The sequence below is a fragment of the Meriones unguiculatus genome, chromosome 7 (assembly GCF_030254825.1).
Source record: "Meriones unguiculatus strain TT.TT164.6M chromosome 7, Bangor_MerUng_6.1, whole genome shotgun sequence".
Classification (NCBI taxonomy): domain Eukaryota; kingdom Metazoa; phylum Chordata; class Mammalia; order Rodentia; family Muridae; genus Meriones; species Meriones unguiculatus.
In genome coordinates this window covers 117918753-117933504 of record NC_083355.1, presented here as the reverse complement: position 1 = coordinate 117933504, position 14752 = coordinate 117918753, and the positions used below count along the sequence as shown (strand labels likewise).

At 42.3% G+C, this 14752-nt stretch overlaps 1 protein-coding gene across 1 annotated transcript; it reads right to left on the bottom strand.

The window, feature by feature from the left end:
* Window positions 1-4215: 4215 nt before the first annotated feature.
* Window positions 4216-6541, bottom strand: LOC110542646 (disintegrin and metalloproteinase domain-containing protein 21-like). The gene has a single exon (XM_021629196.2). The coding sequence runs from the start codon at window positions 6539-6541 to the stop codon at window positions 4277-4279; it is 2265 nt and encodes a 754-aa protein (XP_021484871.1). The 3' UTR covers window positions 4216-4276.
* Between the last annotated feature and the right edge of the window lie 8211 nt (window positions 6542-14752).

Here is a 14752-nt window from a genome sequence, read left to right as displayed (position 1 = left end):
GGACACCTGATTTTTGACAGAGATGCCAAAACCATACCATGAGAAAACATAGCATCTTCAACAAATGGTGGTGGTCTAACTGTATGTCTACATGTAGAAAAATACAAATAGACCCATACTTATCATTCTGCTCAAAACTAAAATCCAAGTCAATCAAAGACCTCAACATAAACCAGACACACTAAACCTGTTAGAATCAAAAGTGGGGAAGAGCCTTGAACTCAGTGGCACAGGAGACAACTTCCTGAACAGAACACTAAAAGCCCAGGCTTTAAGATCAACAATTAATAAATGAAACCTCATGAAAGTAAATGTTTCCGTAAAGCAAAGGACACTGTCAATAGAACCAAACAACAGCCTACAGACTGGAAAAAGATCTTGGCCAACCCTTCATCCAACAGAGGGCTAGTATCCAGAATATATAAGGAAATCAAGGAGTTAAACATCAAGAAACCAAATAATCCAATTTTTAAAAATGGGGTACAGAGCTAAACAGAGAATTCTCAATAGAAGAATACTGAATGGAAAGAGAAGCTCTTAAAGAAATCTCAACATCCTTAGTCGTCAGGAAAATGCAAATCAAAAGGACTCTAATGGCTAGGATCAAAAACTCAAGTGACAGAACATGCAGGCAAGGATATGGAGAAAGGGGAACCCTCCTCCATTGCTGGTGGGACTGCAAACTTGTACAACCACTTTGGAAATCAATCTGGCACTTTCTTAGAAAATTGGGAATAGCTCTACCTCAAGACCCAGCTATAGCACTCCTGGGCATGTTCCACTATACAACAAGGACATTTGCTCAACTGTGTACAAAGCAGCTTTATTCAGAATAGCCAGAATCTGGAAACAGCTCAGATGTCCTTCAACCGAAGAATGGATAAAGAAATTGTGGCACATCTACACAATGGAATACTATCCAGCTATTAAAAGCAAGGAAATTATGAAATTTGTAGGCAAATTGGATGGATATGGACAAGATCAACTTGAGTGAGGTAGCACAGGCCCAGAAAGGCATGCATGCCAGACTGCTGCCGTCTTCATGAGAGCAGCTATGCCTACTTCTTAAGGACCATCATAGTTGGGCCTGTAAACTCCTGTTTTTCCCTCCTAAGGCATGGTGTGGTGAGGGGGGAAGGTCGTCACACCCTCACCTGAGTTTCCAGCCACCATGCCAAACCACTTGTATGTAGTTTTTCCACAATTACAAGTAGTTCAAGGAGTCTTAGGAAGTGCTGAAACATAGGCCTGGAACACAGGTTAACTGAAAGGGACACCAAGTACTCGGCCATGCTGAGTGCAGGCCTGCCAGCATGGCTGCTTTAGAATCACTGGTATTCTTGCCCATAAGTCCCATTCATGCTCTGTAAGTAAGCCTAATAAACTCGCTGGCTCCCGCACTGCAAACTTTGGTGGAATTAAACTTTGGTCTCTTGTTGTGTGTTAGGAGACAGGCCAATCTTAGGCTTTTCCTAAGACTCTAGTGTATGGAGAAGACACTTACTTGGCAAAGCCAGTAATAGTCTAGTGTCGGGGCCTTGGTAGAGGGACTATTCCTGAGGTTCTTACTTATGGAGAAGGAATGTAATTCATTGCCTCAACTAAGAAATATGCTTGGCAAGGCCAATTATGGACTAGGGTTAAGAAATTGGGGGATCTGTGATTTTGGGGTCTTGGAAACTCAACCCTTCCCCCACTTTGGTTATCAGTTCCAAGGCCACTGTGTGTTCAGTCTGTGAGCACATCCTGTGTTCCCTTTGGGCAACATTTCTTGATTAACTTCCTGATAACGTAGTCTCATTGTATGATAGCTTTCTGCTGATTCCGTCCCATTTTTTTTTCTTGCAAACTGTATATAAGATGTACTTCTTAATAAACTTCCTTTGTATAACCCATCAGCTTATGCACAATTTCACGGTCCCAAGTTTCCTGTCTTCTTTATTTTATCCTCCTCTGGACCCTTTCACTGCAAAAAAAAAATAGCCTGCTAGCTCAGATCAACTAGAACAGGGACCTGGATATGAAAAAAACAGTATAAAATATAAATAAAAAAGAGGTCAGACTCACAAGCCCCAGAACAGAGCTTGCAGGTGGCCCAATAGGACAAGCAGACAACAAGTGGCTCCTCCAGGTACTGCTGGCCTCTAGAGGGAGACAAAGGATCAGTTGAAAGTGCTTGTGGGGGTGGACAAGCGCTGACTCAGACATCATAAGCTGAAATGGCAAAAGGTCTAAAGTATTTCCCACCTTCAAGTCTCTTCTATGTTTGCTCCTTCCTTCACGCGTTTCCACAAATCAAATTTTACCAGCTCAAACTTCTAAGCCTAATTCTCCAAGCTTTCTCTCAGATGGTAATTGGGCTAGTGAGCCCCTTCCCCATCAAAATATCTGCTACTGCCAGATTTTTCCAGTGCAGTCTGAGCTGATAATCTGACCCTGTTCATTGGGTTTGGCCTTCCCACTTCAAACTCAGGTGTTCGCCTCAGCGTCTTCAGCTGGGTCTAAATGCCTAAAGAGATACTTGTTCCCACTTCCAAACACATTGTTTCCATTGAACAATTACCCTCCCTTTAGCTAAAAATAACATGTCTGTGCCTGCCATTAAACAGTACACACACACACACACTTTCCTGTCTTCCCTTCACAGTCCTCCCCCTCAGGACCCTGTCATTGAAGAATGGCCTGATTCAGATCAATTGGGACCTTATAAGAAAGGAGCAGATGTTATTTATGACTCCCTCAGGGAAACAGTCTCACAGCAGGGTCCCCTGTGGTGAGTCCTTGCACATGTCACAGCTTCTGTAACACTGGTAAGTGGTCACTATGCTAGATGAAGTCAGCCTTGCAAATAGAGCCTGCACACCTATATATGAAGAAACGGGCCTAAGGTGAATTTTCTATGGTCTGGTTTAAAAACAAGTCAGTGGGCTCCACGGCCTCCGGAGCGAGGAACTCCAGACTCTCAGCCTAGTCAGATGGCCGCACATCCACACCAAAGTCAATCCCATTGCCCCGCTTAATCCTCCTGGACTGGGAACCCAGTGGTGGCTTTTCTACTACCAGAACTTTCTTTGATGGGGTTAAGAATTATTAGAAACTGCACGAGCACCAGTCAGAGCAGCAGTCACTATGGCATGCACCTCCCTCCTACAGTAGTAGGGTGTGAATGACCTGTTGTCAATGCCAGGGGGGAACCTGGGGGTGAAGAGAGCTGAAAAGACTACAGTCAAGTGCTGCAGATGACTTTACTTCATTTCCACTGTACTTTTACACATGGATGCAGCAAGGAAGGCAGTGATCCAAGGAAGGTTATTTGAGTTCAGAAAAGCATGTGAATAAAAGTTAATTGAGCAGGGGGATAAAAAGTGAATAAAGTGTAATTAATAAAAGTTTTAAAAAGTTAATTGAGCACATACTAAATCTTAGCAAAGCAGCCCTTTCTACAAACTCCCTCAGGATAAATCACAATTGTCTGGCACATACTACAGATTATCTCAGGGAACACTGGAAAGCAAGGCCAAAGGTTGTATCCAGACTTGGGGCACCCTGAACACAGAATCTCTGGCTGGTGCTCTCAGTACATTTTGCCACGGGACTCAGCATATCCTTTTATCAGACTGGGTACTTTGCTGTGCTTTGACCATGGGGCTCTGGAAAGGCCGTTTCCGTGAGGTTGTGTACTCAGTGAGCCATGAATCTGTGTTAATAGTGATGTTCTAAACATCAGCTCCTTGGCTTAATATGAGGTAATACTTCTATGTTCTCTAAGACTTCCTCATCTGGATACCAAGTCTGCCTTCACTCCCTTCATCCTCTAAGCAATAGCCCTGAAAAATCTCATCCCAAGCAATGGGAGAAGGGACCACTGACAAAGATGACAGTGGATGGCAGGGAAGCCTCGGCACTTAGGAACCACATTTTATAGAAATTGCCTAGGCAGGTTCCTAAAAGAGATGTAGAAAACTTCCATTAATCCTCAGACCAAAGACCTACTGCCAGGACCCAGAGCATGGCTCAAGATCTCCCCGATACAAGAGGAGCAAGCTTAAGTGCAGCTCCTAACAACTTATCAAAAGCACAGAATCAAAAGTACCCACTGGCAGTTTCAAGAGATTTATTCCAGGGTGAGCATCAATGACCTATCAAAGGCAGGTGGTGTCCCATATACTTAGGTTCTCTGGAACTGTGGATGTGAGCTTTACCTTGTCTTCTTCTGGCATTCAGCATTTCCTCTTTATTCTCTTTACGTTACAGGGGCCGGAAGGCTAGCTCAGCTTTACTTTGGCGCAGCGGCTGCGTGTCCCTTTCCACGTTGTAAGGCAGCTATCAGGTCTTCATACTTGATAATCTTAGTAACTCCTACACGAACGGCCACTCCAAAGAGCAGTATACATATGAAGGCATAAATACGACCAATGATCAGTCTTAAATATACCACTGGTTCTCGGCTCTGCTGTATTGTGTGCATTTTAAGTGGAAGTGGTCCGCTGTCTATACTCCCACCAGGACCATCTCCTACACAGTCTGGAGGATCCCAACCTATATGACAATGGCAATTCCGTTTATTATTGCATATTCCTCTAAAATTGCACTTCTCTGGAGAACAGTCATAATCCAGATCAGATAAAGTCCCATTGCAAGACCCTCGATCGCAGAACTTAGTTTGGGAACACGGAGTACCATGTCTCACCTTTCCAGCATCTGTTGTTCCTGTTGAGCGATGTTCATCCAGCCCGAAACAGGTAAACCCAGAGATAACTGACTGATGGAACGAAACATGGTCCTGCAACTGTGGAAGACTGGTGACGTTGGTACACTGCAGCCTTCCACACAACTTATGTTCATCAGTGCAAGGAGTGAAGATGAGGCTTTCTTGTGGCCTAAAACAATGCCCAAATCGAAAACTTTGCTTATTAATGTTATAGCACATTGTATTAGCCCTTTCAGCACTTGCACCAAAGATTTCCTTGCAATGTACACTGCGGTCGGTGCAGTTTCCTTTATAGCAGTACCCCTCTTCTGAGCACGGTGTTCCATCTTGCAGATACGTGTTAGCTGGGCAAGAGACTGTTCTCCCGTTACAGTACTCTGGAAGGTCACATATGTTTTCGATAGTTCTGCAAAGGGTCCCAGGGGGACTGTAGGTGCAGTTTGCACAGCATAATTCTCTATCACAGATGCTATCCTTTGTGAGCTTGCAGTTGCTGTTACAGCAAAGGTCTGCATAGCACGCCTTGTGTGAGCCACAGTCACATTGCTCTTCCCCATCCACTATGAAGTTTCCACATATCTTGTAGGTGTACGATGTGTTATAGTACGTGTGATAGTCATAGTAAAGACACGGCATCCTGCCGGGGGTGTTGAGGATATGGTTTAGCTCCACAAGTGAGCAATTGCTGAAAGCATCTGTCAATCGGGGGTTTTTGAACATGATGCAGGTGGTCCTCCTCTGGCAAATACAGGTGGCCTCATTATCATAAGGCAAACCTAAACTACTTCCAATGCGATTGGCTACTATAACAGACAATATGATGGTAGGTCTGTCATTTTGACCAATACAAGTTAGGGCATTTTCACTGCATATACTACCTACAACTGGAAAAGAGGATGAATCAGGGGGCCCTTGGCTGTTAATTAATGTTGCTGCATCAGGCCTTAATACGTTATAAAAGGTTTCCGTATAGTACCTATGAATATCACCTCCTGGTACTTTAAAGTTGTGACTAAATGGATCTCGTTGATTAAACACAGTTAAGAGAAAAACATAGTACCGCATATGAATATTGTTCAAATAGGTGTCCATTAAACTGACTAGTGAAAATAAATATTGGGTAGTCCTCTGAAGATTTCCGGATTTTGAAAATGTAGAACGGGTTGCTAGAAAATGGCCTTTTATAGCAGCTGAATGTGAAGCATAATCCCTGCTAGACATTCTGGGAGCCCCGTCGGCATGTGTTCCAGAGAAAGGAAGGTCTGTGCTGTGGTGCGCCTGTGTCCATTCATACATGGGCCCTATTGCATCCGAGTCAGCTACTATCTGAGAAATAAGGTGTTCAAACCTGTGCGAATCATTGAGGGGTTTGATCTCATAGGCAAGGTCATCCAGCTTCATGAAACCATTCAAGCCCCCATAACAAGTGTCCACAGTGACCATCGACTGAGAGATCCCCTCCAAGAAGCCAAGATAGTAACAATCTTCAGGGAAAAAAGGATAATCCATCTGTAAGGCTCCTTGGTCATCCTGAGTTGTCAGCAACAAGTGTCGGGGCCAAATAAGTGTCTTTCTTCGCAGGTGGATGACATGTCTCTTACCCCTAAAACGCAAGCTATAAGAGATCCGCCCTCGTGCTTGAAATCCTTTGCCATGGAAGACCTCCTTTTGAGGAATAACCACCTCTGATGAGGTATAACGCCATGTGGGATGGCCTTGAAAACACTGGCTTGGAACCAAAAGGAGCACCCAGAGTGCAACCAGTGAGAGGGGGACCCTAGGAGTCACAGGTCTGCCCACCAGCTTCACGTCCCAGCTCAGAGATAACATGCTGGATGAAGCTAGGTAGGCCCCCTCTGCTGTGACCTCTGCCTGGTCTATGAAACACTGACAGGGGACAAAGGGCTTCCCAGGCTCCCAGCCCTGGTGGTTACCCAGACAACTTGATTAGTTATGTAACAGTTATTGGGTGTGGCAGGAATGAGTCTAGACAGGTTAGCTGAAGTTAGGTTAAATAGGGTCAAAAATGATGTCTGTAAATTTACCTGGAGAAAAAAGGCAGAAGAAGCAGGGCTGTCTCCTCTGAACCATGCGATGCAAAATAATATTAATTACCACATTTTTAGTTATTGGAATGTATTTTGCCCCAGTGTTACTTTGGGTCTGTTTCTAGGAGTCAAATTTTCTTTTTATTTTGACTTATATTTCTTACATTTTGGGGGGACTTGGAGGTAAATACTGTGAATATTGGCCCCCTTTTTTATTCTTCTACACATATTTTTATTTGAGTTTATAGTTAAACTATTTATAAATGGTTTTATCCTTTGGGATTTTGCTTGAAAGTTTTGGAATTTCTCCATGTTAAGACGGTGTTGGTTTTTCTCCTATATTATATGAGACCTGAGAATTGTATCTGGATACCTCCAAAGTCTAGAATTTTTTAAATCCCATCTCTGTGTACACACTTTCTCTCTGACCCTGTCTGAGTCCCAGCTGTCAGCCCCCTCCAATCCTTAGTGTATTTCATTCCTGACCATTGGTATTCCTTCAGGCATGTAAGCTGATCTGCTCTCAATGGGAGACACAAGCGGCTTCTGTTGATCTGAATGCCTAAGAAATATGTCACACAGTTTTTCCAGGTTCATCATTTGTGCTGTCATGTGTCTTAGTTTTATATAAGGAAAAGCAATATCTGGTTTCCTCCAAGAAGCTCATTAAGGAAAGGGGGTGGGGGAGACTAATGTCACCACAGAGTCCCTGACAAGCCTGGTTCAGACATATAATCAAAGTCTGGAGCCACAAAGGCAGATTGTGCAGCAGCAGGTGTCTTATATGATGTGAGAAAAAAAATGGGGTTTAATCAATTTACCTCCTCTCAAAAGTATATAGCTCATCTAAGTGTACAGGGGAAAAAAATCTCTGCAGGGCTATTGGGGTCACACTACAGTTCCCAACCCTCCAAGCAGCTATCCTGCTAACCCCATGAGCCTCATAAATAGAACTCTGCTTCCCCCTGTGGCCGTTAGTATCACTGCACCTGATGCCACAGGAGGCTCTTGTTTTGTTCTTTTGTAGCAGAACTATTTCTTTTTTATAATAATTTTAATTTTCTTATATTACTCATAGGTTATTTCCTTTGTATCCCAGGCGTAGCCCACTCCCTCAGTCCCTCCCAATCCCACCATCCCTCCCTCATCTTCTCTCTGCCCCTTTTCAAGTCCACTGATAGGGGAGGACCTCCTAGCTTACCTGGACTGGCTGCAATGTCCTCTTCTGCGGCCTAACAAGGCTACTCCTCCCTCAGGAGGGGTGGGGGAGTGGGGGAGTTGAAGAGCCAGCCATTGAGTTCATGTGAGAAACAGTCCCTGTTCCCCAATCTAGAGAACCCACTTGGATACTGACCTACCATGGTCTATATCCGAGCAGGGGTTCAAGGTTATATCCATACATGGTCCTCGGTTGGATAAACAGTCTCATAGAAGACATCTGTGCCCTGATATATTTGGTCCTTGTGGAGCTCCTGTCCTCTCCAGGTCTTACTAACTCCCCCTTCTTTCATGATTCCCTGCACTCTGCCAAAGGTTTGGTTATGAATCTTAATATCTGCTTTGATACACTGCTAGGTAGAGTCTTTCAGAGGCCCTCTGTGGTAGGCTCCTGTCCTGTTACTTGTTTTCTCCTACATCCAATGTCCATTCCATTTGTCTTTCTAAGTGAGGATTGGTCATCTTACCCTGGATCCTCTTTCTTGTTTATCTTCTTTAGGTGTATAGATTTCGAATGTTTATCCTATCATATAGGTCTATAAAAGTGAGTATATACCATGTGTATCTTTCTGCTTTTGGGATACCTCACTCAGGTTGATCGTTTCTAGGTCCCACCATTTGCCTGCAAATTTCACGATTTTCTCAATTTTAATTGCTGAGTAGTATTCCATTGTGTAAAAGTACCACAATTTCTGTATCCATTCCTCAACTGAGGGACATCTGGGTTGTTTCCAGGTTTTGATTATTACAAATAAAACTGCTACAAACATGGTTGAGCAAATGTCCTTGTTGCGTACTTGAGAATCTTTTGAATATATGCCTAGGAGTGGTATAACTGGATCTTGAGGAATTACTATTCCTAATTGTCTGAAAAAGTGCCAGATTGATTTCCAGAGTGGTTGTACAAGTTTACATTCCCACCAGCAATGGAGGAGGGTTTCCCTTTCTCCACAACCTCTCCAGCATGTGTTGTCACTTGAGTTTTTGATGTTAGCCATTCTTATGGTGTAAGGTGAAATCTCAGGGTCATTTTGATTAGCATCTCCCTGATGTCTACGGACATTGAGCATTTCTTTAAGTGTTTTTCTACCATTCTACAATCATCTACAGAGAGTTCTCTCTTTAGCTCCATACTCCATTTTTTTAATTGGATTACTTGATTTGTTGCTTTTTAACTTCTTGAGTTCTTTATATATACTGGATATTAGCCCTCTGTCAGATGTAGGGTTGGTGAAAATCCTTTCCCAGTCTGTAGGCTCCCGTTTTGTTTTGATGACAGTGTCTTTTGTTTCACAGAAGCTTTTTGGTTTCATTAAGTCCCATTTATTTATTGTTGATCTTAGAGCCTGTGCTGTTGGTGTTATGTTCAGAAAGTAGTCTCCTGTGCCAATGAGCTCAAGGCTCTTCCCCACTTTTCCTTCTAACAGATTTAATGTGTCTGGTTTTATGTTGAGGTCTTTAATCCACTTGGACTTTAGTTTTGTGCAGAGTGATAAATATGGATCTATTTGCTTTTTTCTACATGTAGACATCCAGTTGGACCAGCACCATTTGTTGAAGATGCTCTCTTTTTTCCATTGAATGGTTTTGTCTTCTTTATCAGAAATCAAGTTTCCATAGGTGTGTGGGTTTATTTCTGGGTCTTCTATTTGGTTCCATTGATCCACTTTTCTGTTTCTATGCCAATACCATGCAGTTTTTATTACTGTTGCTCTGTAGTACAGCTTGAGAATCAGGGATGGAGATACCTCCAGATGATCTGTTGTTGTACAGGATTGTTTTGGAGATTCTGGGTTTTTATTTCTCCATATGAAGCTGAGAATCTTTTTTTCAAGGTCTGTAAAGAATTGAGTTGGTATTTTGATAGGAATTGCATTGAATCTGTAGATTGCTTTTGGCAGGATGGCCATTTTCACAATGTTAATCCTACCAATCCATGAGCACGGGAGATCTTTCCATTTTCTGATAACTTCTTCAATTTCTTTCTTCAGAAACTTGAAATTTTTCTCAAACATGTCTTTCACTTGCTTGGTTAGAGTCACCCGAAGGTACTTTATGTTATTAGTGGCTATTGTGAAGGGTGTTGTTTCCCTAATTTCCTTCTTGGCCATTTTGACTTTTGTATACAGGAGGGCTTCCGATTTTTTTGAGTTGATTTTGTATTCAGCCACTTTGCTTAAGGTGTTTATCAGTTGAAGGAGTTCTCTGGTTGAATTTTTGGGGTCTCTCATGTATACTATTATATCATCTGCAAATAGTGGCTGCTTCCTTTCCAATTTGTATTCCCTTGATCTCCTTTAGTTGTCTTATTGCTCTAGCTGGGACTTCAGGTACTATGTTAAAGAGAGATGGAGAGAGTGGGTAGCCTTGTCTTGTCCCTGATTTCAGTGGGATTGATTTAAATTTCTCTCCATTGAGATTAATGTTGGCTATAGGCTTGCTGTATATTGTCTTTGCTATGTTTAGGTATGTGCCTTGTATCCCTGATCTGTCCAAGATGTAAAACATGAATGGATGTTGGATTTTGTCAAATTGTTTTTTTGGCATCTAAGGAGATGATCATGTGGTTTTTCTCCTTCAGTGTGTTTATATGGTGGATCACATTGATGGATTTCCATATATTGAATCACCCTTGCATGCCTGGGCTAAAGCCTACTTGGTCATGGAGATGATATCTTTAATGTGTTCTTGGATTCGGTTTGCAAGTATTTTATTGAGTATTTTTGCATCAATGTTCATAAGAGAGATAAGTATGAAGTTCCCTTTTTTTGTTGTTGGGTCTTTCTGTGGTTTAGGTATGAAGGTGACTGTGGTTTCATAGAATGAGTTTGGTAATATTCCTTCTGTTTCTATTTTGTGGAATAGTTTGAAGAGAATTGGAGTTAGCTCTTCTCTGAAGGTCTTGTAGAATTCTGCACTGAAACCATATGGCCCTGGGATTTTTTTGGATGGGAGACTTTTGATGACTGCTTCTATTTCCTTGGGAGATATGGAAGTATTCAGTCTTTCTACGTGATCTTGACTTAATTTAGGTAGATGGAATCTATCAAGAAAATTGTCCATTTCTTTTAGATTCTCATATTTTGTGGCATATACGCTTTTGTAGTAAAACATAATGATTGTTTGGATTTCCTCAGTGTCTGTAGTTATGTCCCCCTTTTCATTTCTGATTTTGCTAATTTGGATAGTTTCTCTCCGCCTTTTGTTAGTTTGGCTAATGGCTTGTCTATCTTGTTGATTTTCTCAAAGAACCAGCTCTTGATTTCATTGATTCTTTGAATAGTTTTATTTGTTTCTAATTTATTGATTTCAGCCCTGAGTTTGATAATTTCCAGCGGTCTGCTCCTCTTGGCTGTATCTGCTTCTTTTTTTTCTGGGGCTTTCAGTTGGGCCATTAAGTTGCTCATATGAGACGTTTCAAATTCCTTCTTGAAGGCACTTAGTGCTATGAGCTTTCCTCTTAGCACTGCCTTCATTTTGTCCCATAAGTTTGGGTATGTTGTGCTTTCATTTTCATTGAATTCTAAGAGGTCTTTAATTTCTTTCTTTATTTCTTCCCTAACCAAGCTGTCGTTGAGTAGAGAGTTGTTCGGTTTCCATGTATGTGCAGGACTTTTGCTGTTTCTGTTGTTGTTCAGGTCCAGCTTTAGACCATGATGGTCAGATAGGATACAAGGGATTATTTCAATCTTCTTGTATCTGTAGAGTGTTCCTTTGTGACCAACTATATGGTCTATTTTGGAGAAGGTTCCATAAGGTGCTGAAAAGAAGGTGTACTCTGTTGATTTTGGGTGGAAAGTTCTGTAGATGTCTATTAGGTCCATTTGATTTAGGGCCTCTGTAAGTGCCCTTGTTTCCCTGTTTTGCTTCTGACAGAATGATCTGTCCCTTGGTGAGATTGGAGTGTTGAAGTCTCCCACTATTAAGGTGTTGGGATCAATGTGTGATTTCAGCTTTAGTAATGTTTCATTTACAAATGTAGGTGGTCTTGTATTTGGGGCATAGATATTCAAAATTGTGATGTCCTTTTGGAATTTTCCTTTGATGAGGATATAGTGGCCCTCCTCATCTTTTTTGATTAATTTTGGTTGAAAGTCCATTTTATTAAATATTAGGATCACTACCCCAGCTTGTTTTCTGGGTCCATTTGCTTAAAAAAAAAACATTTTCCAGCCCTTTACTCAGAAGTAGTGTTTATCTTTTTTTGCATAGGTGTGTTTCTTGGATGCAGCAGAATGTTGAATCCTGTTTCTGCAACCATTCTGTTAGTCTGTGTCTTTTTATTGGAGAGTTGAGTCCATTGATGTTGATAGATTATAGTGACAATTGAACGTCATTTCCTATTATTGTGGAGTTGGTGATGTTACTGTGATTCATTGTTTGTTTTCTTTTAATTTTTGTTGGGAAATTATCTATATCCTATGTTTTCTTGGGTGTAGTTGTTTCCTTCGGGTAGGGATTTTCCTTCTAGTATCTTCTGTAGGGCTGGCTTACTGTTCAAATATTGCTTAAGTTTAGATTTGTCATGGAATATTTTGTTTTCTCCATCATCTATGTTGATTGAAAGCTTTTCAGGTCATAGTAGTCTGGGTTGGCATCTGTGTTCCCTTAGAGACTGCATGACCTCTCCAGGCCCTTCTGGCTTTCATAGTTTCTGATGAGAAGTCTGGTGTGATTCTGATTGGTCTACCTTCATATGTTACTTGACCTTTTCCCCTTGCTGCCTTTAATATTTTTTCTTTGTTTTGGGGGTTTAGTGTTTTGACTATGATGTAACGTGAGGTATTTCTTTTCTGGTCTAGTCTATTTGGTGTTCTGTAGGCTTCTTGTATGCTTATGGACATCTCTTTCTTTAAATTGGGAAAATTTTCTTCTGTGATTTTCTTAAAAATATTTTCTGGACCTTGGAGCCTGGAGTCTTCTTTTTCATCTATTCCTATTATTCTTAGGTTTTGTCATTTCATGGCGTCCTTGATTTCTTGGATGTTTTGTGTTTGTGACTTTTCCAATTTTATTTTTTCTTTGAGGAAAGTATCAATTTCAGCAAGTTTATCTTCAGCACCCGAGATTCTCTCTTCCACCTCTTGTATTCTATTGGTGATGATGGTAGTGATTAGGTAGTGATGATGGTAGTGACTAGGATCACTACCCCAGCTTGTTTTCTGGGTCCGTTTGCTTAAAAAAAAAAATTTTCCAGCCCTTTACTCAGAAGTAGTGTTTATCTTTTTTTGCATAACCTTTTTTTGCAGGAACCTTTGTGGTTCCTGATCTTTTCTCTAAGTTCTCCAGTTCCAGGGTTTTCTCTGTTTGTGTTTTCTTTATAGATTCTAATTCTGTTTTCATTCTTTGCACCATTTTCTTCACCTGGTTGAATGTGGCTCCTATTTTTTTATTTGTTTCCTCTTTATATGTTTCTAATTATTCCTCTACATAGGCAGTTATAGTCTTCTATATTTCTTTGAGAGCTCTGTTCATTTCCACTCTTTGTTCCTCTAATAACTGCATAAGCATAGCTTTAAAGTCATTTTCCTGTGTTTCCACTGGCTTAAAATATCCATTGATTTTGGGGGTTACTGGTGGGGCCATTGTGTCCTGATTTTTGTTGGGTGAGTTCTTACACCGACCTCTGGCCATTTGGTTATATGTAATCTTCACTGTTTGTTCCTTGAGTCTGAACTTCAGACTGGAACTGTCTTTCTCTGGTGTCTGGAGTATTCCTCAGGAAGATCAGGGAGGTCCAGCGGTTTCAGAGTGTGTGTTGTTGCTTCAGTTGGACCTGAGCAATAAAAAGCCACTGGTGCAGACTCATTATTGTGTGGGAGTAAGTGTATGTGTGTGTCTGTGTGTGTGTGTGTGTGTGCGCGCGCGTATGTGTGCAGAAGTGAGTCCTAAAGGGGAGTGCTAGAGTGTGTAAATACTTGGGATATGGGGGTTGGGAGCAAGCGCAGGAGGGGATGTGGTTGCTAGTGCGGTTAGCAAGCACAGATTACGGGCGCAAAGCGCCTGCACAGGTTTCCTGAATACCCAGTGGTCTACAATCTGTGGCAGGCTCTGCAGGCTGGATTCTGAGGTCTGTGGCTGACACTGCAGGCTGGACACATATTCTGTTGTAGGCTCTGTGTGCCTGGCCTGGCCCTGTGCTCTGTGCTAGGAGCTGTGAGCACAGCAGGCTGGGCTCTGCTCTCCGAGTTGGGAAGCGCTATGTGCTTCCTCTGCCACCTCCCCCTCAGGTAAGGCTGGAGATCGGAGGTCCTGGAGGAAATGCCGGGGGTTGTGTGTTCTCAGTCTCAAATCTCAAGGAGGGAGATCTATGCTTGGAGCAGGCAGCACTGTGCTCCTTGCAAGTTGCTGTGTGCACTGTGGGCTGCCTCCTCTGCTTCAGCTGATGGTTGTGGTACCTTTGATGCTGCCTCCCTGTTGGCTGCAGTTCCTCCACTGCTTCCTCTGCTGCAGGCTTGGCTACCTCTGCCGCTGCTTCCGCCTATACATGGAAGTGCCTGGGAATTGATTCCCCAGGAAAAGTTCACGGAGATGTCCACGGTTGACCTCTGTCCTATTGGACTCAGATCAGGGCTTGTCCCCCTTCTCCCAGACTCCTCATGCTGTTGTTTTGGGTTCCACAGCCTCTCCAGTCACCAATTCAGAGTTTCAGCTCTGCATACCGTGCACGCTGGTTGCCGCCATCTTGGATCCCCAATAATTTTATTTTTTAAATTTTTAGTGATATCTTAGGTCTGGTCCATCTCTCCACGTGATTCCAAGACCTCTCCTCCAG